Here is a 27,995-nt window from a genome sequence, read left to right on the forward strand (position 1 = left end):
TCTTACTCACATCTGGTCTGAATATTGTTCACTCATTTGTACCATTTCTTTGCACGTTATGGGGACACAGAAAGGCGAAGAAGTGAGGCAACATACATTATTTATTGAAACCTGCCTCTCCGGTAGGTGATGTTTCGTATTCTCTTTATGAAGTCTGACATAGCAGCCCACAATCACCAAATGTGGAAATAGAGCTGCCCAGTGTTTTCTTTGATTTCTTTAGACATGTTCAGTATGTTTTGCTAAACCAACAGCTGTACAGGTTTGAGAAGGAAGAGGTGCAGACAAGTTGGCGCGTTTGGACCATCCACAAATCAGGCAAACTGTTTCTGTCTCTAGCTGTATTTGAATCAACCACACGAGGCAGGATACTCTTTTATATGACTCAACAATCTGAGGAAAAACATGACACATCTTTGCAATACATGAACAAAGTAAAACCAGAGTTTGGCTGATGCACACATTGAGTTGTTTTTTCCTGAGCTGAAAAGGTGCAGTCCATCATATCAAGCCAAAATTACAGGAACAACAATCTGGTTTGATTAGATTCCAAAATATCAGCCCTGACAGGACAACAGGCCCCTGAAACTTTAGGTGCTTATGAGTCTTGGCTCACTTATAATTTGGCTTTGTACACAACATGTGTGCACTTTTGTTAATATGGATTGGACCAAAGAAATAAATTCTAGGTGAGATCGCCCCCTCAGATAGACTTATAGTATAAGGTACGGCTGGAGTCCAGGACTGTCCCATTGTCCAGGACAGGAACTCATAGGGGAAGACTGAAAATGCCCTCGCTGTCAGGACAGACCCTCGCTTCCTTCCTGTGGGACTTACAACAGGAAGTAGGCAGGAAGACCGCATCGGTGCCAGATTAGTAGTAACGGCTCTCTATTGTCTTCTCTGGGGACTCTTTTAGCTACTGGTGCACAGCGGAGCCCTCTGGGATGTAATGATATGAGGGATGGTGTTTTGATAGAGGTTAAGGGGTTCATAGAGGAAGTGAGCTTGACCAAAAGGTTGTTCGATATACATAAATTTAATTCAATTTGCCAACAGTGCCTTTGTTTTGATTTTATGTTAGAAATTATTGTCTAAAAGGGATAAAATGGTAGAAATGAGAAAATAGAAATAACAGATTTTTTTTACTACATTTACTACCTGAGGTATTTCTAACACACACATCAAAGCTTTCCTCTCTATTATATGTAGAAATAGGCATAGATTTACAAAGGGATCATTTTTTTCTCAACTTCTACAATATGTAATAATCATACAAATAAGGCTGGATTACCAACCAGACAAAGTAGGCAACTACCCCCAGGCCCCACAGGGCCCCGGAGAGCCCCGGAGGGCCCGGTTCACTGTGTGGCAGTCAGTTTGTGGTGATTTGATGAGCAGTGCAGCAGACAGGATTCCAGCAGTGGAGCACTGGTTGTTTTTTTGGGGCCTTGGGGCAAAACATTATGAAGCTGCCACATTTGATCTGCAGTAAGTGAGCGCTATACCTGATGGGTACTGAAACACGACTGGAGAGATGCACAATTCACAGACAGACAGTGGGTGAAACCGGAGGCATCAATAGAGACCCACAGCTCAATTTTGCCCCACTCTGAGGTTAATCCTGCCCAGTAGTGATTGGGCAGCAATATCTGTTTTCTTTCTGTTGATATGTGTTTGCATTGTGTTATTACAAACTGCTCTGCACTGTCAGAAAGTGTTGTCCAATTCATTGTAAGTAGTGCCACTTTTGGCTCTCTGTAATAGTGTCCTGCATTTCTTTATTTTAAAATTAGACAAAGAAGGAAAGAAAAATGTTTGTACGAATCTCTTTGTACATACATTGTTCAGTAAAGCCTTTCTTTTTAGCATAGCCAGTTAAAGCTAGAGCCCAGGGGGAAAAATGAGCCATTATTAGCCCCTTATTACTTGTCATACATGATTTTATTTTATCAAGACTTTTATAAATAATCAGTAATTTACCTGCATCTTTGACCTGTTCAGATCAACCTATGCATCCCTGCTGTATCAAACACGGAGGGGTAAAACACCTCTTAGCGGCACTGTGCTGGTGCTTCAGTGTTTTCCATGAGGACTGCAGATACTGAAGGAGGTGACGACACTCCTCGCTCAGCTCACCAGTCATGAGACTTGCACCAATACACTCACTCCTCACGCTCGAGGCTACGCGTCCGGTTTGTGTGTGCGGGCAGATTTTTTATGTGTGTGTGTTCTGGTGTTCAAGTAAATCTTTGTTGGCAGCCCCTCCTGGAGAAACGGCGGACCATCCCCCTGCCACAGTGATTTATAGCTCCAGAACCAGAACTCCAGTCTCTCTGAGGCGTTTGAGTTATGACTGGTTGTTTTTGTGAAAAGAATTTTATTTTTTATTTGATTAAGTGTGGTGCGTTGCCAACTCCACACAGCTTGCCTTACGGCTTTCCATTCATCTTACTTGAGAAGAAAATTATGACTTAGTTAATTCTTGCATGCCTGCCTCCTCCACTGCAACACCTCTATTATTCATTTAAAGGCATTTATATTTTATTGATACTATTTTCAGGTTACTATTCATAATGTTGTCTGGGTGATGTTACCCGGTGGCAATTTGGATGGCGGCAGACAGTGAGCTCATTATCTAGCTTCGTGATAATCTATAATCATATTTTGCACTGCAGTGACTCATCTCATCAGCATTTTGGACGTTTGCAATAAAACGGAAACCTCCATATCTGTGAACCACATTCTTATCCACGTGAGGATTTACAGAGGATTTAACTGTAATGCTCAAGAACAACTACTCGTGCAGCAATAAAGTAGAAGCTTGTATAAAGCAAAATGAGCTTTAAGAAGTCACTTAATGTGAAAATGATAGTTCAAAGTAGTTTTTTTTAGTCAACAAACTGAAGTAAAGTAGAAATCCACGTTTCAAACAACCTGAATCCATCTTAAACACGTATAAGTAGAATTATAGTCTTTAGAAATGCTCAGAAAATCTGATCAGATACAAAAACTAGAGTTTCAACACTGAATTCAACCTTCATTTGTATGAAGGTGGCTGATAAAGGGCCAGTCAGTGCACCTTTACAAGTTGTTGTAAATTGACTTGTTATTGAATCCCATGATGTAAGCCCAGGAAAGGCTTCCTTCCCCGCCTGACTTCAGGTATTTATAGCCGCCCTGCCGTTTGTCTTCAGGATCTCTTTGACGCCACCAGGAAGAGCTCGGCACCGTGCATCTGGAGAACACATTTGGGCCTCGTGTGAGTGAGGTGTATTGTCGGAGCCGGGGTGGGGGGAAGCTGAAAGACAAAAGATCCTCCAGAGAGCTTTAAAGGGGCTCATTATCCAGAGCAGACCCCTGGAGGAATGCCGCGGTGGACTTCCAAACTTGAAATGTCAATAGTGGAGAGAAACCTTAACACAAATAAGACGTATTAGCATGTAGACGTACGTATGAGGCCTTGTCTGAGCTTTGTTTAAACACGTTGGTGGTTGTGGTGAAAGAAGCCAAGTGTTTTTGTGTAGCGCTGATCAAAAATCGCATGAGTGATGAAAGACACAAAAGTGATGAAATGGGAGTTTATTCATCATAGACAATAACCCCCAAGTAGATCTAATTAGTCTGATGTTCATTTTGAAACACAACCTTGAGGCTACTAAAAGAAAGAACTTCAGAAATGAGAACAAAAATCCATCTTTTTTTTATCAATGCCAATGAATCATTTAGAAATTCTGTATTTAGGTGTTAAGAACTTTATGGACCATACCAATGCTTCACCTCTTTAATTAGCTGAGTATTAATGTAATTTTTATGAAACAGAGGTGTCTAATAAGTGGTGTGTTGCAGTCCTGTTTTCTCAATAATGGAGAAGTTATTTTGAAATCCAGCAATGAGCTTTAACAGTTTTTAAAAGTCATGGTGTTGGCAGGACAGATATGTCACTGTTTACTTATTGGTGAGGACAAAGCAAAATAAAATAACCCCCAGTTTCCAGCGAGAAATCAGCAAACTTGAACACAAAGTCATGTTGGATGAATTTTTTTTTTAAAATGGCAATCTTTTCTTTTTTAGTGAAGAAGAACTTGTGCATGTCGTGGAAACTTCTTCTCCAGGCAATCCAGTGCACCCCCAGACCACTTTCTTGAGTAAACACTAAAACCTCAGAGGAGAATTGAGTAATTGGGGCTCTTTCTTTTACTATCACTGCTAAAGCAGTATCCTGTTTTGGCAGGAAGTAGCAGGGTTTCTTTGTTCAGTCTCATTTAGCCACACTCCACTGAATTATGTCCCCTTCCTGCGTTTTGTTCCCTTCATTAAAAAGTGCTAAGTGTGACTATTTTCTGTTGCATAAATGTAGGCACTGCCAAGTGTTGAGTAATTAGAAGATGGAAGAGCAATTAGCCGTAGTCATTTGATGGAGGAAGTCTGGAGAATGGAGCTTTGACCAACCGCTACGGAAAACATGTGAAGACTCACTGTAGGTGCAACGATCTTTCCTGTTTAAACCAGGGCAGCATCACCAGCTCTCCCTTATAAAACCGCTTTTTTCTCACTTCTAAAACTGAGCATTGTCTCTACACAACACCTGCATTTTTGTACATCTGTGAAAGTTGTGTGTGATAAGAGCAAGTTAATCTTTTAAAGCTCCAGTATTACATTTTGCTGTGTGATACATATGCCGGTCAAATTACATTATGCATTTAGCTCTATCTGCAAAACTGTCACAGCAATAACTTCATTATATAATAAAACAAAGAATACTAAAATTCAGTCCGCAACAGTGGTAGAAATTGAACCTCCATGGATTGTAAAAATGTATTGATTCTTTTCACTAGCACCAGAGAACCCACCTTCAGTTCACTGTTGCAGAAGACAAAGCAAACCAGTGAGTCGTCCCAAGTGAGAACCTGTTTGGTATTGTTATTTGAAAATGACTTAGTGGATTATCAAAATAGTCACAGATTCATTTTCTGTCACTCTGTTATACTTTCTGGTGTGATCTGCATTTTTGGTGCAGCCTCTGTCCCTTTATCTCATTCTAAGCATTGCCCCCTCCCCTGACAGGAAAAGTGACCTGTCTTATTATACTCTGATCTATTAAGGTAACAGGCAGTGGAGAGAAACGCGTCCCCGTGTGATCACTGAACGTCTGTCGCAGCTCTAAGAGAACGACTTTGCCCTTTGATTCTTAGGGACTTGTACCAAAACATGTGTTCACGATTAAACCAGTGCTACCCAAACTGGGGTCAGGAACAAGGTCAATCTAAAGGGTCATAAAGTGAGTTTAAGAAAGAGAAAAAATATCATTGTTACACTAAATATAGTTTATTTTTTCTCTATTTTTGTTTCTTCTCTCATGAAATATTGTGTACTTCCACCTCTTAAAGCCTCTAATACAGTTTCAAAAAATCAAACTAAGGTATAAAATCACTCTAACTGCTTAAAACCCATGTCCACACCAAGGACGTAACCTGTAATAGGGGGTCACAGGTAGACATTGCTTAATTTTCAGGGGGTTTATGTGATTTTACAATAAAACTTGCTGGGCACAATGCCTTCGTAACATGGGGGATACATCTTGTGAGAATTTACATCAGAGGGCAGCTGGGAACGCCGGCGAGCAATCCCACAAAACATTGTTTCCCAGGGGTCTCCCTGTCAGTCACAAAGCCCACACAGACCCACGAGAAGCTATTTTCCTCCCTTTTCCTGAAAAAGCAACAGAGGGAGAAGTTAAATAATGGCCTCTGGTCTCTTCCCATGTACAGCATCACAGCTGCAAGCGTCTCTATGGTAAAATAATTACACGGCGTGTACTACAGGCATCCCACATGCTGAAGCGCTGTGGATTTTAGTATGCAACTGATAATTTCCAAACTCAACAAACAAGCTATTTTGTTTGGTTGAAGTGGAAGTCGGAGGAAAGTCAAATGGAGTGTCACCTCATTTGATTCACAGCTATGAAAATAAATTGATTCCACTTCATGCTTTGATGCCGTTTGCAGGAACTTGATGTGATATCTGGATATGGAGCCGTGTTCAGTCTTGGCAAAGTATTCTTAATTTTAGATCTTGGTATTTGTGGACAGTCTACCCGTGTGAATCGCTGATTTAAAAAGACTACTGTAAAGCTTTCTGTTATCGCTACTTCTCTCTTTGATGAACTATCTTTTTATTAATCTTTTTTCTTATCTTTTTCTTTTCAAGCACTTTGAACTGCCTTGTTTCTGGACGCTTCTTTGCCACACTGAGATAAAATGCCTCGGCCATTTGAACAAGTCCTCTTATCTGTTATTTAGCCCTTATATCGTAATTTCATGAGAAAACTGGAAGAAGAAAAAAAGTGCAGCTGCGAAGTACGATTCTGTCACTGTAATTTCATTTGGAGAAACTTATTCTGAGAAGTTCTTTGACCAAGTGACACTTCTAGTGAAATAGGGATGATCAAATATAATGTATTTAATAAAAGAAAAAGCATATCCCTTCATTAGAGTCTGATTAAAACCAAAAACAAAATTCCAAACACTTCAGAAAAATGGTGGTTTATGTGGTGGAGTCAATTTTTAGGCTGTCTGGTGAGCGTGTCCAGAGGTTTGGGTCTCTGTTAGTCACTTTGTTTACTATGCTGGGTATTCTAACTTAATCAGACAGGAGACAATACGTTTAGTCAGTCTAGTCATACAAACAAAGTGGGAAATTCCCCTCAGCCACCAGAGAAATGTTGGCTTTTTGAAGCTGTGACAGCTATTGCCTTGTTTTTGCAGACAACTGCCAAGGTCAGTTTGGTCAGTTTGTGAAAATGAAATACTTGCTGTTTGTCAGGGAACAGAGAAAAGAGGCAGGTGGATGTTGAGTGAAGGCTGATCTCTCCACCGCTCGCATTTGAGGAACGTCATTCTAACTGGAGATATTCACTGTTCAAATAAAGATTGCAAGTTTTATACTTCTTAAGCTCAAACTTCTCAAACACACAGTTACAAAATCACGCTTTGAACAATCTCAATTCTATGAACTTGATGTCTGCAGACTGTAATTATCCACAAGTTTATGTGCCTGTGTGCTTCACTGTCATCGCCTTAAGGCAGACGTACAGGTGCAGCTAGTGTGTGACACGGACATCTTAAAGGATGACTTCAGTATTTTGCAATTACATATTGCAATTACAAACATATTCTAGGTTCAAAATAACTGTTTTGGAAGTTTTGGAACTGATCCAGTAGATTACCTCAGCTTGTTGCTGCAAACGAGCTACAATGGCTGTAATGTAATCCTGTGGGGCAACCTCGCCCCTAAAAGTACGTCCACTAAAAAACACTGACAGGCTCAGATTGTTATTTGAAAGGATGCCTGCAGAGATAGACCGGTAAGATCCTTGTTTCACCAGAAACATTCATTCGTTTCACAGCTACCAGACTCAGCGGGTTTACTTTGCACAACATGGGAGTTGCTTGTCTAGCTGCTGTGACTTAAAGAGTCAGTTTAGGTCCAAACAAATGTGCTAAAACACCAAATTCACACAATAGCACCAAGAACCTAACCTATCGAGGTAGGTGTAGACCAGCCACTACTGTGCTCTGTGCACAGCCATCGTAGCCCATTTGAAGCCCATTCACAGCTGAGGTGATCTACTGGATCAATTCCAAAACTTTTGTGCCTACTAGTGATTTTGAACCCAAATGATGTAAAAAAAATAGGGCCCAGTTTCAAAATACCAGAGTCACCCTATAACATAGTAAGCTTTTTCTGGTTAATTTTTGTGGTTTTGTTTAATTCTGATTTTAAAGCTAGGCTAATCTTGACCACTCTGTACTGGAGACACCATCTCTGTAAATCTCCGTAAAACTAGCATATTCCCTAAAATGTTAACATTTAGATAACACAGTGTAACCCATGGTGCTGTATTATTGTCACATGTTTAGTCCTTATTTACTCACAGTCTAAAATCTGCTGTTGGACTGACACAATCTCTCAACAATCACACACACACACACACACATACCTCAGGTCACACACTAGTCATTAGTGATGCTGGTGGACAACCATGGAATTGTTCCTGAGCTGCTTCCCACACACGCAGACACACACACACACACACACACACACATTGTCTGGTATGCTCTAAATGAGTTTGATGTCACACACACATCTCAGTATCTCAGAGAACAGGCTATTCTGGACATCCTTGTGGATCAGCAGTCTGAGGCTCAATCCTCAGTGTAGCCCCGACTCAACAGGCCTGAAATAAACGCGCCTTAAATCACATGTCATGCTCCATCTCCTTCTGGGAAAAGACTGTTTTGTTGAAAATAAGAGAACACAGTACGCATACACAAGCATAGATGCATAAATGCATAAATGCATCAAATCAAATGTGAAAATGTTGCACAAAGGGAGGCAACTAAGAAAAGTTTATGAAAAGATTTGTACCATTTTCTCTATTTTTACTGTAAATTTTCAGAAAACACTTGAGGGTATCACGTCGAAGGCACAACTAAAATGATTGAGAGGATTGTAAGAGCTATTTCAGCCATCCGCTCCTCACCTCACCAGGTTTAAGTGGATATATGACGAGAAAATTATGAAGACTCATGACTTTTACTGCTTGTCAGCAGTTTAGTAGCAGGGTATACTGACTGCATAATGCTCCTGTAAAGGTCTTTGTTATGTAGTAGAGGGCTGCCTATCTCTGCAGGATCCTGCTCTGATTTTTCACAGTCTATTTATGGAGGAATCACAGTATAATTAATGAGATCTGCGCCGCCAGTTTCCCATATGCATCAAGTGAAAGATGATACAAGACAGCGTTGTATTTGCTGGCTGATACTTTGGCTTTTCATCTATAAGTTGGCAATGCACTTTACCTTTCAAGTTATGTTTTTTTTGTAATGTCCAAGAAGAAATCTGCAGAAAATGTGTTTCGTTTTTTACAAACTTTGATACTTTAATACCTGCTGTGGACAAACACAACCGAAATTCAAAACTTTTGCACCTTCAGGCTTTCATTTCTGTTATTAACTGTTTTGTTTGACAGTTTTTGCTGTAGGAATGTAAATCCTTTAGTGCCTCCACCACAAATCCACTTCTTTAACCTCTAGGTCGGTGTGACGTATCCCCACAGCCCTGTCAGACGAATTCAAGTACAGCCTCATCGACGCTATCCATCACGTTCCCAAAAGAAGTGTTGTGGATATATTTAGTTGTTACTCATTGTACCCTTTCGCAACTGCAGAAGTACATCCTGACCTGTACCTCACCCGTAATCCTGTCTGAATTCTGCCATTCACCTGTCCTTGTATTTGTTGTGTTTTCAGGTGGATTTGGGATTTCTCCGATTCGTCACAGCCATCGGGACGCAGGGAGCGATCTCAAAAGAGACCAAGAAGCACTACTTTGTTCGCTCGTACAAAGTGGACGTGAGCTCCACCGGAGAGGACTGGGTGACCGTGAAGGAGGGCTCAAAGCAGAAGGTAATGATGAGTCATTTATGCTGTAACAGCCCTTATCTATCTAATATTGATGAGTAATGAAGGACTCTGCATTCTAATCAATGGGGAGAGAGGTGTGGATGGCTGAATCAATGTTTTTCAAGGCTGACAGCGTTTGGCAGCATTCCTAATCTCAGCCTTGACTGAAATGAGCGCACTGAAAAGTCTGCTTTACAGCCCACTTCACTCATCAAAATCAGAATCCATTTCTTCAGAGGACCACTGGTCTGGCAGTTGCCTTCGTGACACTGGTGCTGAGATAAATTGATAGCTCCCAGAGTTTCTCATTAAGCAAGTTATTGATAGATGTGGTAAAAGTACAAAAGTTAGTAACAAACAAATCATGTCAAAGTTTCATCTGGTGTTAAATTGAGCCTGAAGACTTTTCCGTGGTGCTAAATGTGGCTCGAATGCCTCATGTTTACTGGCCCCTTTTTCAATATATGTACTGTTTTTGCTTTGTTAGCGCACAACAGGCATGCTGGTACGTTAATCACGAGTCAGGGTCACACCACAAAATGAGTCAATTTACAGTCAGATGATTAATACACATTATGTAGCTATTTGTGCAATTTTATGCTGTTTAAATAATAGCATAGGATGAGGTTGAATATAATGTAGCTCATTGTCACACAGAAAATAGACTGAAAAAAGTCATTGTAACCACATACTGGCACAAACAACACTGTGGGCTTCAATACAGTATTTAGACACACTGTAGTCATGTGCAACTAGCAGCAGCAAATGCAGTATTAGTAGTCACTTGTTGTACTAATAGTGGAGGTTTTAGTATCAGGAGTAATCACAGTGATAGCAGCAAGAAAACGCTAGTGTAGCTTTTACTGTTGCAGTAATAATTGCAGACAGTGGTAGTGGTAGGAGAGGTCACAGTGTAGTAGAAGTGGTACCACCTCTAGTAGCAGCAGTACCAGCACCTATTTCAGTAAGAATAAAAGTAGGAGTAGTGGCCTCAGTGATACTTGCTGTAGTAGCAGTAGTAAAAGTCCGTAGTAGAAGAGGCAGTAGTAGTACTGAATAGTACTGGTAGTGTAGTACTTGTGTAGCAGCAGTGGTAGTAGTGGCAGTAGTAGTAAAAGCAGTACCTAACTGTGTAATAGTAGTAACTGCAGTGTGATGGTGGTGCAGTAGTAACAGAAGTAATAGTAGTTTAGTAGTATTTGTGGTAGCAGGGTTACTAAAAGCAGGAGAAGTAATAGTAGTAACGGTTGAAATAGCAGTAGTAGTAATTCACAACACAGCCTACTGGCAGTAGCCTCACTGATATCAATAGGAGGAACAGAAACTCTTATTTGTATTTTTCTTCTATATTTCTTTATCTTCAGATCTTCCAGGGAAACCACAACCCAACAGACGAGGTCCGCGCCCTCCTCCCCAAACAGACTCTGGCTCGCTACGTCCGCATCCGCCCCATTTCCTGGGAGCATGGCATCTGTATGCGTTTTGAGATCTATGGCTGCAGAACATCAGGTAACATAGACAGCGTGAGGCTACGACACTCCCAGCTTGAACTCTTGATGCATTGATTTACGTTTGTCAATAACTCTGGTACACACTTTTGCATATTTCATTCGTATATTTCATGCATTGTCTTTCCTAAATAACTTTTCCTGTCACCACATGGGGGGCATTTGGTTTCTCTCTTTCATCTGCTTTTTCTAATATATTTCTAAGTATGTAAACAGTACAGCATTATTGTAACTACCCACAAAACACACACAAGATACATGCACTCACTTCATTTTTGGAAAACAAGAAACAATTACCTTTTTTTTTTTACCGTTATCTATGAAAAATGTATGATATTTTGAGACGTGTGCAAGTTTAATCATTTTAAATCTATATTCATCCTGAATTTAGCAAACAGTGAGCTTTTGCAAACACTAAGCCTACTTTCACAAGGGAAAGTTAAGTTTCTTCAACATTTTGTGCAATTTCACCAAGAAAAATGTTCTTTTGCAGACATTACATACACTTCCCTGAAGCTGGGATGTATTGATACAAGGGGAATAAACAAAGTCATGAAAACACCTTATGTGAAAGACTTGAACTCAGGAAACAGGAAATGAGTGGCTGTCAACAACACTTCTTCGCAAGTTTTACCTGCTTTTGGCACTAGATGGCTGTTCTTTTCAGACCATACACTCTCCCTTTAATAACATTTTCTCACTTTTGCACATCGTGAATCAAACTAACATCTTTTTGGCTGCTGGACGAGAATCTCCTGCTGCTCTCTGTTGATTTAAAATAATCACCGCTTCCAAGGCCAGCGCAAACTCCCACAGAAGGACACCGTTATTCATTACAGAGGAGCAGAGGAAAATCATGCTGCCTCATTACTCATCCTCTAACATTATATAAACCTCAGTCCTTGATGTGCTACAAGCAACTCTCAGTAGGAGAGCTCCATAAAGTAGATATTAGGCTCTTAGTCATGGGAGAACAGGCTGTTGAGTGCTAGACAGGTGATTCAGGAGATATAATGATACAACTGGGAGACCGGGAAAGTGTGTGTGGTGTGAAATTATTGAATGTGAAACATAATTCTTAAAACTATAACCTTAGATTTGAGCCTCATTTTGACTCAAGTCTAATCCAGTTTCTATAATTAATGATAAACCAAACTCCTAATCAAAAACACGCATTGAATGAAATACATGAAAGACGAGCTGATTTTCTACCATTTAAGCAATTTTTTGTATCCCTGGGAGGACATTTGGAACTCATAAGCACATAAACACAAGAACACACACAGACAATACTGCAGGGGGTTCCCATAAAGAACACTGATTAGCTGTAAATTCACATTGTGGAGGAATTTGCATCATCAGGAGCTGTTGTTAAGCACCACATAGAACTCTGGAAGCATTTGTCAAATACAAATATCACACTAAGACCACGACTGTTCGAGCCCGAATGTTTTATCTAGCTTGTTTGTGGATAATGGATTTCACTTAGCTCACAGTGACCATACCTTTGTGTCCACATATTTTTGACTTTCATTTTTTCAATTCAATTTATTTGTATAGCCCAATATCACAACAGAGTTGTCTCACAGTGCTTTACAAAGTTCACTGAAATAAACAAGTGTAAGCGAACAAACAATCTAATAAAGAGTCCAGCAAGCATTACGTTTTCTTCGTCCGAGAAAACTAAAAACACTAAAGTCTCTCAATTATCCCAGTTTATTTCCTAATACTTGGACAACGTTCGCTAAAGCAGACGGGTCTGTTGGTCAACAGATCGTATAGTCTCTATGCCACATGTACAACAGGCGATTCTGTCGGTGTCATGTGCCGATGAGACAAGACTTTGAACCTCCACCATGTTCCAAAAACTCTACCAGCTGCCTTGACATCTGACAACGTTTACTTGTGCAAATCTCAGATAGACATGCAAAAAGTTCAAATTCCTCTCTGTAGTGGTATATTGAGTTATAATGGTAGGAGTGACTGTAGCAGACATTCACATCAAAAACACCCCTGCGTTAAAAACAACTTAAATGGCCGTGTTTATGTGGTAATTTTAGGGGACGTATTGGAACCAAAGGTCTAAGAGTAGAGGGTGTCATATATTGTACAGATGGTAAAGCCCCTTGTAGCATTGTTTTTTTTTTTTTATTTTATTAATAAGTGACCTGGCTTGATCCTGGAAGTTCAGACTGAGTAATTCATCCAGGGTCATCAGGGTTAACTTGTTGACCAGAGCCTTCTGCTCACTGAAACAATTAAAGCCGTGTTCAGGTGGACTTGAGCCCTGTGTGGAAAAAAAAAACAGCCATCTCATTCAATTGAATGACTCAGTGGGAGGGGGAACCAACGCAAAGGCCAAAAAAGTTTGACCGAACTCAACTTTAGCAGCTTTGGCCAATAAAATTCATGCAAGTGCGCATTAAATAAGGAACACTATATACACTATGAACAATAGACAGACTCAGCAGTTAAAATGATAAGATTGCACGTAGGAGATATGGCTGAAATAGTGATATTGTTTTGGCATTTGATAAACCTTCAAACAGATGGATCTGTTACTCAAACTGGACTTCCTGGATTGTCTCACTGGTACCTGCAGCAACGCAGCCCTGTGAATTTTTTAAACACTTGGCTGTTTTTGTTCTGAACACCCACTAAGAAGACGTGGCAGTGTTACTGTTGGTCTGAACACAGCCTTTGTAGTAGCAGTAGAAGCAATACCAAAGTGAAAATAGTACACTCTGCAACACCTCTGTGTATTTAGACGCACTAGGTTGTATAAACAGGACCATGGTATTAATGGTAACAGAGCTGCAAGTAAGGAGCACAAGTTTCCTACATTAAAGGTAAAGAAATCCGTCATCATACGTGCTTAAAAAGCTACATCATCCATGTTCAGTTCAAACAGACTCAACCCAGAGATGATAAATGAGTCTCTGGTGTCTTTACTCTTAAGTTTAAACACTGCAGCAGCACCCAGAGGGCATCAGCTAAAACCGCTGACTAAAGCAGTGACAAGATAAGGATGGTGGTAGCCTTTCTTATCATACTGTACGCCTTTCAAAAGTTTCTTATCTGCCACTGTTTCCCTCTTTCTCTCTCTCTCTCTCTTCAGACTACTCATGTTCAGGGATGCTGGGGATGGTGTCAGGTCAGATCTCAGATGCTCAGATCAGCGCCTCGTCGTACGCTGACCGGGGCTGGGTGGCTGAAAACGCTCGCTTATTGACGGGGAGATCGGGCTGGACCGGGCAGCAAACCAAGCAGCCCTTCAGAAACGAGTGGCTGCAGGTGGGTTTAATACTGAACTTTGAAAGTTTAGTGATGTGGTCAGACAGATGGGCCTGGGACAACGTTTTGTCATCAAGATACTGAATCCCTTTAAATTTTGTATTTTTTATGGTGTAATTGGGTTTTGGTTCATTTTTGCTGAAAGATCCGATATATTTAACCAATTAAGTAAAAGCTTCTAGTCATTTTCCAACCAATTTTTCCCTTCTCCTCGCCCTCCCCGGCAGGTGGATCTGGGTCAGGACAAGATAGTAAGCGGCGTGCTGATCCAGGGAGGAAAACATCGCGACAGGAACGTCTTCATGAAGAGGTTTAGGATGGGCCACAGCCTGGATGGAGAGGACTGGATCATCATCAAGGAGGAGAACACCACCAAGCCCAAGGTTGGTTCGACCTGTGCACGCATGATGTGCTTTCATCCTGTTGTTGACTGCTGTCACAGGAAGATTTACAGCAAATGTTTGAATGTCAAAATTGTCATTTCTCATCCCATGCATAAATGTGTGCTTCTCTTTTGGCTGCCCCTCCCATCCTCTTTTTCTTTCTTTGTCATACTCCACGCTCTCTGTCACATTCAGCGCTAGCATGGTGATGTAGGGCAACGCAGATTAACAGAAAGTAAATTATACAGAAGAGAGATAAAAGGTTGTTGACATGAAATAAACCTCCTCTTTCTGTAATCTATAATTCCTGGAAGCCAACAGACAGACGCTCGACTGGCCGCAAAGCCCCTCCTGGAATGAAATGCTTCACATCCAAATTATAGACTACTATTCATATGAGCTTTGAGTGTATTGTTTGTTGGATGCTTTTGTGTGACACACTCCACAAAACCTTGACATGAGGACAGATAAAGCTTTCAAAGGGAAGCTGGGTTGGTGAAGGAGCAAATTATATTACGTACACGGCAAAACAATGAGACACAGTCTAGGGAATGAAACGTTTAAGAGGTGTGGGAAAAATCACAGTAGGATTTATTCTGTACACCAGACCTGAACATTCAGTCATTTATCACCTCACTTGCTCACTCGGTCAGACTTTGTACTGTGGTCCCATATGGTGTCATTAACTTCTGCACTGGAAGTTAAACTTGTCTGGGGCTTTTATGTGTGGATGTATAATGGATGAAGGAATCATTAAGGCATGTGTTCATACCTTAATGATTCCTTTATCCATTACGTACCTTTATACAATGTTTTACCCAATAGTATTTGAAATCAAAAGTCTGTACCAAATTAATTGAATTTACCCACAAAAATTTGTCCAGCTGCCATAATCCAGATAAGAGCTGATAAAAAAAACATCCATAACTCTGTCGCGCCAACTCTTTTGGCCCCTAGTTTCACTTCTCAGGCGTCATAGAGGTTGCCTTATCTTGTTTTTTAGGTTGTTAGGGCTGAGAGGGAGACTGCAGGCACTACTCAGGGCTAAAGAAGCCCAATCACCTCCTCTGCATTTTTTTCAGCTGAAAGAAAAATAATGTTTTTAGACCCCATCAATCAAAGGTAGGACACTTAAATCACAGAGGGTTTTAGCGTAAAGATGTAAATATGCAACATTATTTATCATTACATATCTGGTCTCTACAGAAAACACGATTTTAAGTAGGGTTAGTGCATTAATTATGTAACATTTTATTCATAATTCATATCATTTGGTGGATCACGATTATAAATACGAGCAAAATAATCCGTTTTGATTAAAGAGCCTCATTTCATTGTGCTCCATCTCTTCTGAAACAAAGCTACTTGCTCACCTGTAAATAACATATAGTGAATATATGAGAGCAATTTTAGCCATTAATGTCACAATAAAACTGATAAATACTGTTCTTCTTTACAACCATTCATCTGAAGCCATTTTCCACTACCTCTATATAAGAAAGTGAACCTGCATCTCACAGCTGAGATGTGCTGTGAGCTGTGAGATGCAGGTTCAGAATAAACAGAAGAAGGATTGTCGTGGAGAAAATTAGCAGTAACTTCCACACTGACTGGACAAGTGTTTAGTATATAATATAGAGAAAAGATTTTTTTTTAAATGAGAACATCACAGTTGTACTACTAGGAAGACACAAAAAATGGGAACAGATTTTTTTTATTTTCTCAGTCCTAAAAATATTAGATCCCACCATGTCTTAGTCTTGGTTCCTAGCCCTTCTTGGTGATTTGAGTTAGGCTACTTTGATCCTCAAGAGGAAATTCATGTCATTGCTTTCAAGACCCCACTTCCTCTCCTCGGCCGTCCCTGTTGGTGCGACACCCTCCTCTATGTGTTCCAGATGGCAGGGCGGAGGACGAGTTTAGCCATCACGCTCCTGCTGATTTACTGCAGACGGAGATCTAGATGCTCTTCTGTTCCTTCACCCTGCCTCTCTGCTCTGTTTCCTGTGTCTTTTTATAAAACCTCTTCAAAAGACGAGGCAGGAAGGCTCAGTGACGCCCTGCCTGGTACGGTACATGCATTTATACATGCTTTGGCTCAAACTGTACATACTGTATATGCTCATGCATAAACATGAGTGCTTATACACAGCGGGAGCCTGGCCTGATATCTTACCTAAGCATCAAACACCATTCTTTGAAAAGGGACACTTGTGTTTTATATAGAACAGTAACACAGTATGAGAAAATACGAATCCAAAGCTGTAGTTTCATAAATCTTAAACTGTGATAATTGTTCACTCATGCTGACTTATCCAGGTTTAATTTGGAGCTTCATTCAGGCTAATTTTGTTATTTATATCATTGATTTTATTATTTATGCCCACAACAGTAGATCAACTGTCAACTGCGCAGTAATTATGCATGTTTGGGGTATGAAGTGCATTAACACTGAAACACTGCTGTGTTCTTAACATTTATTAATTCATTTATCAATGTGGTTTTGGCACAGAAACAGCAATGTATGACTGAATGCATTAGAAATATGTACTAACTGAGTACAAACTGGAATACCACTCATTTAAGCAAAAATGTTGAAAAGCTCCATTTAAATCCTGAAAAATATGAATGAATTATTCATTTATTATATAGTTGCAAAGTGGGATGGGTTATTTTAATCACCACTAGTACAAAAAGTAAAAGGCCCAATTTTTCACCATATTAAGAACAACTTGCTTGTGTACATGTTTGAAGTTAAATTTCATGTTAAATGTCTGTGATGTGCAGTGCCAACGGTGAGTGAAAGCTAATAAAAACACATATTGTATAAAGCCAGCATGTTCAAAGGAGCATTGAAAAGCTAATGGACAAGACAGAACAGTGCAGTGGGCACACACACTAATAAATAATGCATCAAAACAGCTGCGTTTGTCATTGTGTTAGCATATAGCATTGACCTGAGGGACATCAATGTTTCCTCATTTCCTCAACAAAGGTGATCAGCTCAGCTGCCAGCATGCACCACAGTAACTCTACTCAGGAGAAAGAGAATAACGTCTGTGTATTTTCTGTTCCCACGCTGACTCAAATCGGGGTGTTTTCTTTAAAATTCTGCCTTTTGTGCACACAGTCACATCCGAGCTACACCCATAATGCCACACTGCAGCCCTTTGATAAATCAAGCTAAAGGAAACCTCAGCGCTCAGACAGGCAGGAGTGCTTTTGGTGTTTGGTGTCCCACCACTTGGCTCCCAGTGTGACGGAAACCATTTTCATCTGTGTTGTTTCCATGTCGGACTTATGAAAGGATGGACTCTGGTTCTGATTTCCTGCCTCTTTCCTTTGTTTCCTCCTTTCATTTTGTCTCAGCTTCTTATTAAACTGACCAATTCTTGACCAGGAGCAGGCTTACTTTAGAACAGTATACATTATTGTTTGTTTTATGTTTGTTCGGCACTGTGGATGGGATTTACAATGCAATGACTGTCTGTCTGATGATCGAAAAAAAAAGAAAAAAAAAACCTTCGGGGCTTCAGAATTCATTGGAAATATGGAATAAAATTACATTGCAAAGCTTTGCTGATCTCTCATCTGATAGAAGATTATTTTTAGATTACATTTTATTACATTTTAGATTCTTTTTGTAGTTTCACTTTCATTTAATTAGCAAAACTGGTCTGAAAAGTCATTCTAACTTACATCAGAAAGATCTCAAAAGTTTGTGACATTTGTAAGCATCTCTGAAACACTGTTTTTCTGATACAGAGCTAGAAATTTGAGTTTGTCAGCGTTACTTTCAGACCTCATTACTCCTCCTTAAAACCTAAATCACACAGTTAGTTCAATGTTAAACCCTTTGTTAAAAACATGTAACTCATCTTTAGATCTTTAATTGGCTTATTCTCATCAGGCTCGGACATGTTTCTCTGTCTCTGTCTGTCTCAGATATTCATCGGGAATCAGAATCACGACACCCCAGAGCTGAGGTCAGTGGGTCCCTTCCTGACCCGTTTCTTCAGGATCTACCCGGAGCGAGCCACCAACGAGGGCCTGGGCCTCCGACTGGAGCTGCTGGGCTGTGAAATGGAAGGTGAGTCCTGTTTACTAACATAGTGTCTGCAGAGATCCCATTTAAAAATGTACTTAAGGTCTCAGTACCACAATTTTAAAAAATATTCTGTTACAACTCCATTTGAAATCTTCAGTAAAAGTATCTAAGTATTATCAATAAACGACAAAAAGAAAAAGTACTTACTATGCAGTGAAAATGGACTGTTGTTACATTTTATACTATTAGATTAACATTATCAATGCAGTCACATGTAAGATGCATTTGAGCGCTGTAGCTGGCTGCAGTAGAGCTAATTGTATTCACCTTTTATATTGTTTAACTCACTATATAACAATGCATTGTATTTTATAGGCTTATTATATAGAAGAGTAGAAGTAGAAGTAGCATGAAATCAAAATACTCATGTTAAGTAACCCAGTACTTGAATAAACATACTGAGTTACTTTCCACCGCTGGTCACAGGTGGCCAAACTTTTAGGAAAAAGGTCAACATGCAAACAGCCCTTTTGGACACTTTTGCATCAGTGTAACAAGCAATCAGTCATCAAACAGTGAACTGCTTACACTTCAGGCTGCTTATCTGCAGCTTAATGAGAGAGTCAGAGAGAGCTGATGAAAGGCTGACGCATTCCACGGCAGGCTACTATCTCTACTGCTGCAGTGGTCAGAGCTGCATGGTGCGTGCGTGTGAGAGAGAGAGGAGGGCTCGACCTCCCACAGTGGGTGAGGGAGGAACAGATGAAGGGAGGAGGGAGGCTCTCTGGCGTATCTAGTTGCCCTGTAGGGAGAACGATAAGGATCAGCCAAAGCAGGCGAGATTGCTGAAGAGACGATGAGAGAAGGGCGTGTGAGTGTGTGAGTGAGTGAGAGAGAGAGAGAGAACACAAGACGGAGGTAGAGAAGAGGATGGAGTAAGGGCGGGACAGACAAGAAGATGAGAAAGATGAGGCGAGCAAGTAGGACAGAAAGCTGGAAACTTAAACTTTGTGAGATTAAAGGGATCTGTAGGAGGTCTTGGGTCTGTTAATTAACTCATAAGAGCCCCTGAAAACTTAGAGGTCGTGTTTCAAAATTGTTTTTCTGTGCATCTATACTGTAAAGTTAATTGAAAAGTTGAAAGCTGAGAAGCAGCACACAGAATGCAACAGTAGACGGGCAGCTAATGGGTTGTAGAGCTGTTCATATGGATAAAATAGCAGCACTGACGCAGGCTTTTTTTTTTTTTTTTTTTTTTTTTAGTGCAAATATATGTAAGTATATAAATAAATGTAACCCTGCTCCTTCACTAAAGTCCAATAAAGGTCAATCAGTCCACATGCAAAACAAAAGTGTGTAGTTGTCCAAAGAAAACTACAAGAAACAGTCCTTTAATACACCTTATATCCATAATCATTAAGAGCACATACACACTCGCATACGTTATGCACACACTTAAAACCACACATTCTCAAGAGGCACACAGATGCATATACAGACACACACACATACAGACAAACATTCATCTTCCCACACACTCCAACACACACATTAGCAATCGTGTCCAATTATCCAAATCATATCCTTGTTGTACCTTGGTGCTCACTGAGGCACTTTATCTCGTCATTAATGTACGTAATGATAAAGCTTTGACCTCAAGTGCTCTTAACATCCAAACAAACTGATTTCATGCTGTTGACTAATCTAAATGTACTACAGATGATATTAAAAGGCTTTTTAATATAAGGTGCTGGATGTAAGATCAATTAACCAGCATTCATGCGCATTTATTTAACAGCTCCTTCTCAAAACGTGTTGCCGTTGAGTAATCTAAGAGCCGTGTTGCGTGAATAAGTCTCTTCCTGTTTCCATAAAAACATCGAGATGCCAACAGCAGCTCACAAAGGATCTAACAGCCTCACAATACGCCTGGAGATCTTTTTTTTTTTTTTTTGTCGATGCTGATGCCGCTTCAAGCTTTGAGTTAAATCATCTACTTACATCCACGCTGTTGTGAGAGCAGACCACCATCCCACTCAAAATGTTGCAAACATGCTTCCTTACAAAGTTTAATTACATGCAGCCCATCTGTGATTTTTACATAGCCTACATATGCTAATTCAAGTTCAATTTGCTTCATTTCCATAACATCACATCACCAGACACTGACTGTATGGTATAATTTAACAAGATACAAGAGTTTCTGTCATTATTACTTTAGACCGTGATGGGAAACAAGAGAAAAATTGAGACACTTTAGTTTTGCAGGATTGTCAGTGAGTGTCTGGTGTTCAACCCAATATCTCGTGTCACAAGTGAGTCACAATTATTTTGCATAAATAATGCGAAACCAAATGTCTTACTAAGCTTCAACTGTTATTACAATGCCTTGAATCCTCTTAAATTTGGCTAAACTTTGTTTTTGTACATGTCGTGCTGTGGTGATACAAGTCCCTACATTTTAGCAAATCTTAATTATCTTTAAGAAATTAGTTCTTGGTTTCATATTTGTGCTACATATTGTGGCACTTCAGACCAAAAAGTCCCAGGCACCAACTAATTTCAGACCCCGGTTCCTCCTGTTGAGAGGGAAGTAAAAGTTATTGAGCTTCTAGAAATGTTCTTGGGTTCCTGGAAAAGTTGTAACTGTAAGAAATCTGATGTCAGGCAAACTGTCTTTTTATCCGTCCGCCTATTCAGACATTACAACCACAGCCCTTCCCACCACACCCATGGCGTCCACACTTCCCATGACTACGTTTGGAGCAACCACCACAGCCCCGATCACCATCCCCGGCACGACCCCGGCCACAGACTGTGAGGAGGGACAGCTGGACTGTGGCAGCGAGACCGAAGCGCCTGATGACTACGACACGGCACCAGGTAACAAGACTCCTTGTTACCCATTCCTCCATGTTCCTTTTGTTATATTCATACCCTCCTCCATGCCTGGGTTTCTGTTTTTATTTATGTAGAACGCCCAAGAAACTAAGTAAACCTATAAAAGACAAAACTGACACTCTTGATTGCCGTCCTCCTCCTTCATCTCGTAGCGCTCATCTGTCTCACGTCTACCATGATGATGACCATGATGACAGAAGGGAAACTCAGTGGACTAATAACCTAAAAAATTCTCCCTTATCTTCCCTTCTCTCTGTATTTTTCTTGAATTTGTGTAGAATTTGTAAGCAGAGGAAAAAATCTACTGTCCCATCCACGTTTAAAATTCTCCTTTATCTTCCCTTTTACTGTCATAAGTTATCTGCTTCACTGCATGCTCTGGAGTTGTTTTTTCCACAAATATTTTCTGAACTGCCGTGAATCCCGACTTGAAAGCTTTGTATTGATTTCTCCTAAACCGTGGTGTGTTGAGTGTGTGTTGGCATCTGTGTGGGTGGGACCAAACCACCTGCCCTTTGACCTCACCCTGACTCTCCCATCTGTCTTTGGCAGGAGGCACCACAGCAGCCGACCCCATCACGGACTTCATACCAGGTGAGGATGTCCGCCGCAATCTGCCTCCATGTTTACTCTCCTCATTTTTCATCTATTCCCCCTCCTCTTCTTCGCATATACTCACCCTTCGCCGTGCTTTTTTAAATTAGTTTTCTCATCGTCTCTCTCTCATTGTGCCCTCTTCTCCTCTCTGAACTTTTGAGACAAGGTGAACCATTTTACAGGCAGATGTACAAGTAAATGTGCCAGCTCTGTGCATGAATTCAGCCAATGGTCCCATCATTCAGTGTCACCAACAGAACCAACTGTGGTCACAAGGAACAATGAAACTGACTTCCTTGGGAGTAAATGGCCTTTTTTCCTGCCCCAGTTCACAAATGAGGCTTTAGCCCAGTGTGGCTCAGCCGGCCGGGCTGCAGAGAGGTGAAGCAGGGAGCAGCAGGGAGGGATGTTGATAGATTTGCTCTAAAGTGCATCTGCGTTGTTTTTATAATGTTTTTTCATCAGTCATGACTCGAAATCAAGTTAGATTGAATAGAAAAGAAAACGGGGATAAATATACAGGGTGCATGCAAAGTCTTATACAATATTTGATTTTTACCATGTTTTTAAGGTTTGGAAAAGGCTTGAATTTGAATAAACTCCTTGACATAACTTTGTGTTTCTTCTACGTAATCACTCATGTAAACTCTAGCAAACCTTCAATAATCATGATGAAAACATATAATCAAAGTTAATATGAACAGCTGGTAAAATGAACAAAGTGACAAATACAATGATTGCTGTGGGTATGATGGATTTCTGTATTTTATTTCAAGTTGAAGTTATTGTAACAATTTAGATGTGGTGATAAATGCTTTGAAAGTCTGGAAACGTTTGTTTAGAAACCTTGAAAATGCTTGAAAAGTGATTCAATTTTACTCTTAAGAAGTCGTGTGATCCCTCAATATGTGATGCGAGGCAAAGAAAGTCAGAAACCAAAAAAGGCAAACATTAATAGAGCAGGAAAAAGCAGCTAGAATAGTAAAACTGAAGCAAATTATCAATCACAGATGGTTATTTTATCCTTTTATTTACCTACATGTAGCAGCAAACCTGTCAGTTGTCAAAAAAATACACATTAGACTAAAATATGTCAGTGGTTACTAATCATTTTGGCTTTAGTTGTGAAGATATCCATCATTTCACAGGGAGTAAAAGCAAAAAAATTGAAGTTTAACATAATTTATGTAGCAAAAATATACAATATATATCATTTTTTTCTTATTCCTGTAATCATCTTCAGATTTATCTTCGACCAGCCTTCTACATTATTGTGATCAAGAAACAAAGTGAAAGCAGCTCAGGGCATTTGAGCTTCAAACTGTACTGTATGAAAGTGGGTGCAGCAGTTGGAGGAAAACATTAGACACATGTGCCCAAAGGCATTTTAGACCAATCACAGGTCGGTGAGGTTGGTGAGCCTGCACTCACTCCTTATTTAAAGCCAAAAGCAGGACTTTGATTTTTTTTTTTTTTCACCTCAATTTATTTTCTGCATGAACATCTCAGCGCCTTGTCACAGTTTATTCTCCCTCGTGAATATGGCGCATCCAGTTCATCTGGAGTAAAGCGCCAGCCGACGAAGGAGAGGGATGAGTTGGCAGAAAGGTGGAAAAACAGAGGAATGAGTAGAGATGAGAAAGGAGGAGGGTGAAGAGGAATGAAGAGGTACTGTAGAGGCAAACAGAGAAAGGGAGAGTGAAGGTGAGAGACAGGAGTGGAGCAAGGTGTAGCGAGAGCCGGAGAGGGAGAGAGAGAGAGAATAAAGGCCTCTCGGGTCTCAATTAGCCGAGTCGAAGCATCGCGTGAAGACAGCTTGAGGTTGGAGGGGGTGCACCAGCTCCACCGTCATCTCTGCATCTTATTAGCCTCTCAGAAACAACATGTCCAGTGTTCAGAGATTTCTGGCTTCGTTTGGATGCTGCGGTGAACCGCTGCCGCCAGTCGACTGCTGGCACAGGCAGAAAGGAGGCAGCAACATGTAGTGGGGCTTTTTTCTGTTTGGGGTTTTTTCTCAGGGGGCCACATCCGTATGTTGGTGGCACCACGCCTTTCTCTGCGGACCGTCTCTCCACTCCTCTCTGACTCTCTCTCTCTCTCCCTCTCCCTCTCTTGATGTCCTGATCCCAAACATATGTACGTGTTGCCGCTGTTTTCTATCAGTGGTGACGTCTTAGTTCCTGTGTTCCACTGCGGAGGACTCGCCCTGTGGCGTTGTACGACGTGTACAATTACAACCGTCTTTCTCACCCCATTCCATCAGCACAAACCTTTTGTTAGGCGCAATGTGTTTTCCACAAGCTATACAATTTATACTGTGTGTACAATACAGCAGGAACAGCTTTCTAATATTGATGTTACAAGACTTGCAGTTTTTTTTCCCCCTTCAGGCTGCTTCCTCTCCCCCTTTAAGCTGAAGCCAATTTTGTGGGTGAACACCGTACATGATCATAGTTTTTGGCCTTTAAAACGGAGAACTGTTTACCACAGCTGCCTTTAAGGACTGAGTCTAGCAGCTAATACTTCTAGGATCATTTAATTGGATTTCTGGATATTTTCCATAGGTTGCACAGCCATGAAACATCTAAATGTGAAACCTCCTTCATCAACATACTCACTGCTCCTTTCTCTTTGTTGCAGCATACGTGTGGTTCGCCTGCAACTTTGACTTCTCGTCGTTCTGCGGCTGGACCAGAGAGACCGGGACGGGGGCTGAGTGGCTCATCCAGACCAACGGGGCCTCTGTGGTCCACAGAGGACCGACCCTCGACCACACAGGTAGGAGCCGTGTGTTCACCTTTGTGTTGGAGGGGGGTTTTTTTTAACCCGCACCACTCGACAGATGCTTTGGGAGAGCACTCTGTGGCTCTCCATGTTACACTGCAGCTGTTGAAAGCCTGTCTGAACCTCTTTTGCTATAAGAGGAAATATTTTCATCTACTGTAAGCTTTAAATAACACGCTACACTCTGTTCTGCAGGGATTTCACAACAGTACTTTTTTTTTTTTAAATATGAGGAAAAGATGCCAACGATGTAGTATGAAATTCCCGTTGGACACATAACCTTATTCCAACTGAGAAGGACAAAGAGTTTGTGAACATGGAAAACTGTCACAAAGTTGTGGTGTCTGGAGCCACTCAAATGGTCAGACCAAAGACAAAGGCAGATAACTAAGTGAGTCCATGTTGATGGGGGCTTCCCTGGACAAAAGCACTAAAGACATACAGGGACGGTCATTCAGAGTGGGCTAGTTAACATTGGCAATAAAGGTAAGTAGGGCCAGAACCATGTGGACATGAGCATGTTTTACAGGACAAACTCAGATTAAAATCAAAGACATGCTGGAATAATAATGAGACATCCCTTCCAAAAATAGTGTTTTATAGGACGTTTCCCTGAGCTTTCAAATCAGCTTCAGACTGTTTTTGTTGTTCCTTTTCAGATTTAATGTGTTTTGATCCGTGTTTTTTGTGGGTTGTTATTGTCTGGTCATCAGTGATGGTTGGTTGGGAGCATTGTAATTTACATGTCTTATATGGATGAATGAATTTAACCTTTGGCTGAACTTAGAACACAACATTGTCTTGCCACTAATAAGCAAAGACAACAATGTTTTCTGTATTTAACTACAAAAACCTTAATTGGAGAGTCCTGGTCAACATAGGCAGCAATAACAAAGAGTTACAGACAAACAGCATATCACAAATGGCTCAAAAAATATGCAAGAAATCAATCATCATGATATCACTCATGCCAAAACTGTCTAATACAGTCACGCAAGAGCTGTCAATCCAAAACAGTGATTCTAAAACATCTAAAAACATCAACAGCACTGCAAAGAAATTCAAAGAAACTGAACTCTATTCATAACTGTCTGTGAACATGCTGTAAAGTCAGCGCTGAATAGCACGGAGCAGAATTTGCAGATGCTTTGATCCTCAGAACATTTTGGAGTGAATGGACGGCCCTGAAAAACTTGACTTTTTTAAGAATACAGCTCTCTGGCCCTCTCTCCTTTCAAGCCTCCTGTGATGGATGTTTCCGTGGAGACGGCAGCAGCTCTAAAATGAATGGTTTCACCTTGATTTCTTGACTTAACCAGATCACACGTAAAAAATGAGCCCTTTGAGATTGAAGTCATATCTTCTTCTGAAGCATGTTGATATTGAGTGCTTTGTTTTCACCGAAAACCCTGTGAAGTCCTTGAATCTGACGTCTGTGGGAGTGCATGAAGCTTAATACTAGACAAGTATGCAGCTATTATGAAGTATTTATTTCATGAAAGAACCAGAGCAGACATTTGCATGAAGCAATCAATGGAATTCAGTAAAGTGGATTCACAATGAACCGTTGATGGCTTTGGAAACCTTCCACTGAAACAAAAGAGCTTCATATCAGTCATATTAATGCCTGTTTGTTTTTTTTTTCATGTAAAGGAAACAGCATTACTGACTGTAGTTTTTGCATTCTTTAAGGTCTTACTTTGAAATGATGGTACATTTGAGTCTTTATAGGTGGAAAATATCTGCAGTAATGTGTTTACACGCTGTCAGGAGCCCTTTAACAACACACAGCAGTTTCTTACCTTGTCTTGTGCTGCCCCCTGCAGGCGGGCCGGGGAACTTCATCTACATGCAGCTGAGAGACACAGACGCACCGAGCAAGACTGGAGAGGATGAGGAGGATGAGGATGAAGAGGTGAGGGTGGCGAGGTTGGCCAGCCTGCCCATCACAGCACCGGACGCCGACCTGTGCATGTCCTTCTGGTATCACATGTTCGGTGAACACGCGGGAGCACTTCACATCAAGCAAAGGAGGGAGGCGGAGGGGGGGCAGATCCTGTGGACGGTCAGCGGCCACCAGGGCAGCCGGTGGAGGGAGAGGCGAATTTTACTGCCACACTCGAGTGCTTCATATCAGGTAATACAGAGTCCTGGATATACAACATAAAAGGTTTAGGGGACTTTCATTTAAATTAATTTTTCCTTTTGTAGAATAAAAATGACTAGAAATGATTTGTCAGTGTGATTAATTGCAGCTTTCTATTTGTAGCACAAAAGTTTATTGTTATTTCTAGATCCCTCCTTCTCAGGTTGGACAGTTTTGGTCTCAGAGCGCACAGATGTGCTGTTCTAAGACTAAAACTGTCCTAAACAACATCTGTAAAGCCTCCACATGTATTACAGACAGAGATGGCAAAACCAAGAAAATTGTGATGAAAATATAAAAAGCTCTGAGAGGGCACAGTGAGGCCTGGCCGGTCAGTTTGGTCTTGGTTTTGTTCTCTCCTCCCACAGTCATACATGTTAGTTGAAACTGTAAAACAGGAACTTTCATCACCATTTTTGGGTGGCCCCTGCCTCTGGCACAATGCGTGCTGGTAAAGGGCTCAGCCTCCTTGACCCTGAGCAGGATTCGCTTGTATAGGATATGTATTGTATGTGGATGGATGGACAGTAATGACAGGAGATATATTTTTGTTGGTATTTCAGGCCTTTATCAGAGTTAAAAGTAAAGGTGACAGGATGCAACAAATAAACAACTCATGAGGGATTTCAACAAGTTGCGTATCGCACCTTTAAATATTTTCTTTAAAGCTACATTTTGGTTGGTTTGTCGTGGTTTTTTTCAGCTGTGTATCTATCTACCCATCTCTATGTGACTGACTGTGTGTTGTCACCCGTAGGTGGTTGTGGAAGGTGTCGCAGACAGACGCAGTGCAGGTCACATAGCAGTGGACAACATCCAGATCTTGGATGGCCTCAGTGCTGAGGACTGCAAGGGTGAGTACCGAAT

At 40.8% G+C, this 27,995-nt stretch overlaps 1 protein-coding gene across 1 annotated transcript in view; it reads left to right on the forward strand.

The window, feature by feature from the left end:
- LOC139213906 (neuropilin-1a-like) overlaps nucleotides 1–27,995 on the forward strand; it is a 74,763-nt gene that overhangs the window by 42,024 nt on the left and 4,744 nt on the right. The window contains exons 7-16 of the mRNA XM_070844606.1: nucleotides 9,315–9,470; nucleotides 10,832–10,976; nucleotides 14,094–14,269; nucleotides 14,497–14,652; nucleotides 18,598–18,742; nucleotides 21,401–21,583; nucleotides 22,154–22,195; nucleotides 24,839–24,976; nucleotides 26,809–27,119; nucleotides 27,886–27,982. Coding sequence (XP_070700707.1) covers nucleotides 9,315–9,470; nucleotides 10,832–10,976; nucleotides 14,094–14,269; nucleotides 14,497–14,652; nucleotides 18,598–18,742; nucleotides 21,401–21,583; nucleotides 22,154–22,195; nucleotides 24,839–24,976; nucleotides 26,809–27,119; nucleotides 27,886–27,982 — 1,549 coding nt within the window. The remainder of the gene's footprint in view (nucleotides 1–9,314; nucleotides 9,471–10,831; nucleotides 10,977–14,093; nucleotides 14,270–14,496; nucleotides 14,653–18,597; nucleotides 18,743–21,400; nucleotides 21,584–22,153; nucleotides 22,196–24,838; nucleotides 24,977–26,808; nucleotides 27,120–27,885; nucleotides 27,983–27,995) is intronic.

This window comes from Pempheris klunzingeri, chromosome 15, assembly GCF_042242105.1.
Source record: "Pempheris klunzingeri isolate RE-2024b chromosome 15, fPemKlu1.hap1, whole genome shotgun sequence".
Taxonomy (NCBI): domain Eukaryota; kingdom Metazoa; phylum Chordata; class Actinopteri; order Acropomatiformes; family Pempheridae; genus Pempheris; species Pempheris klunzingeri.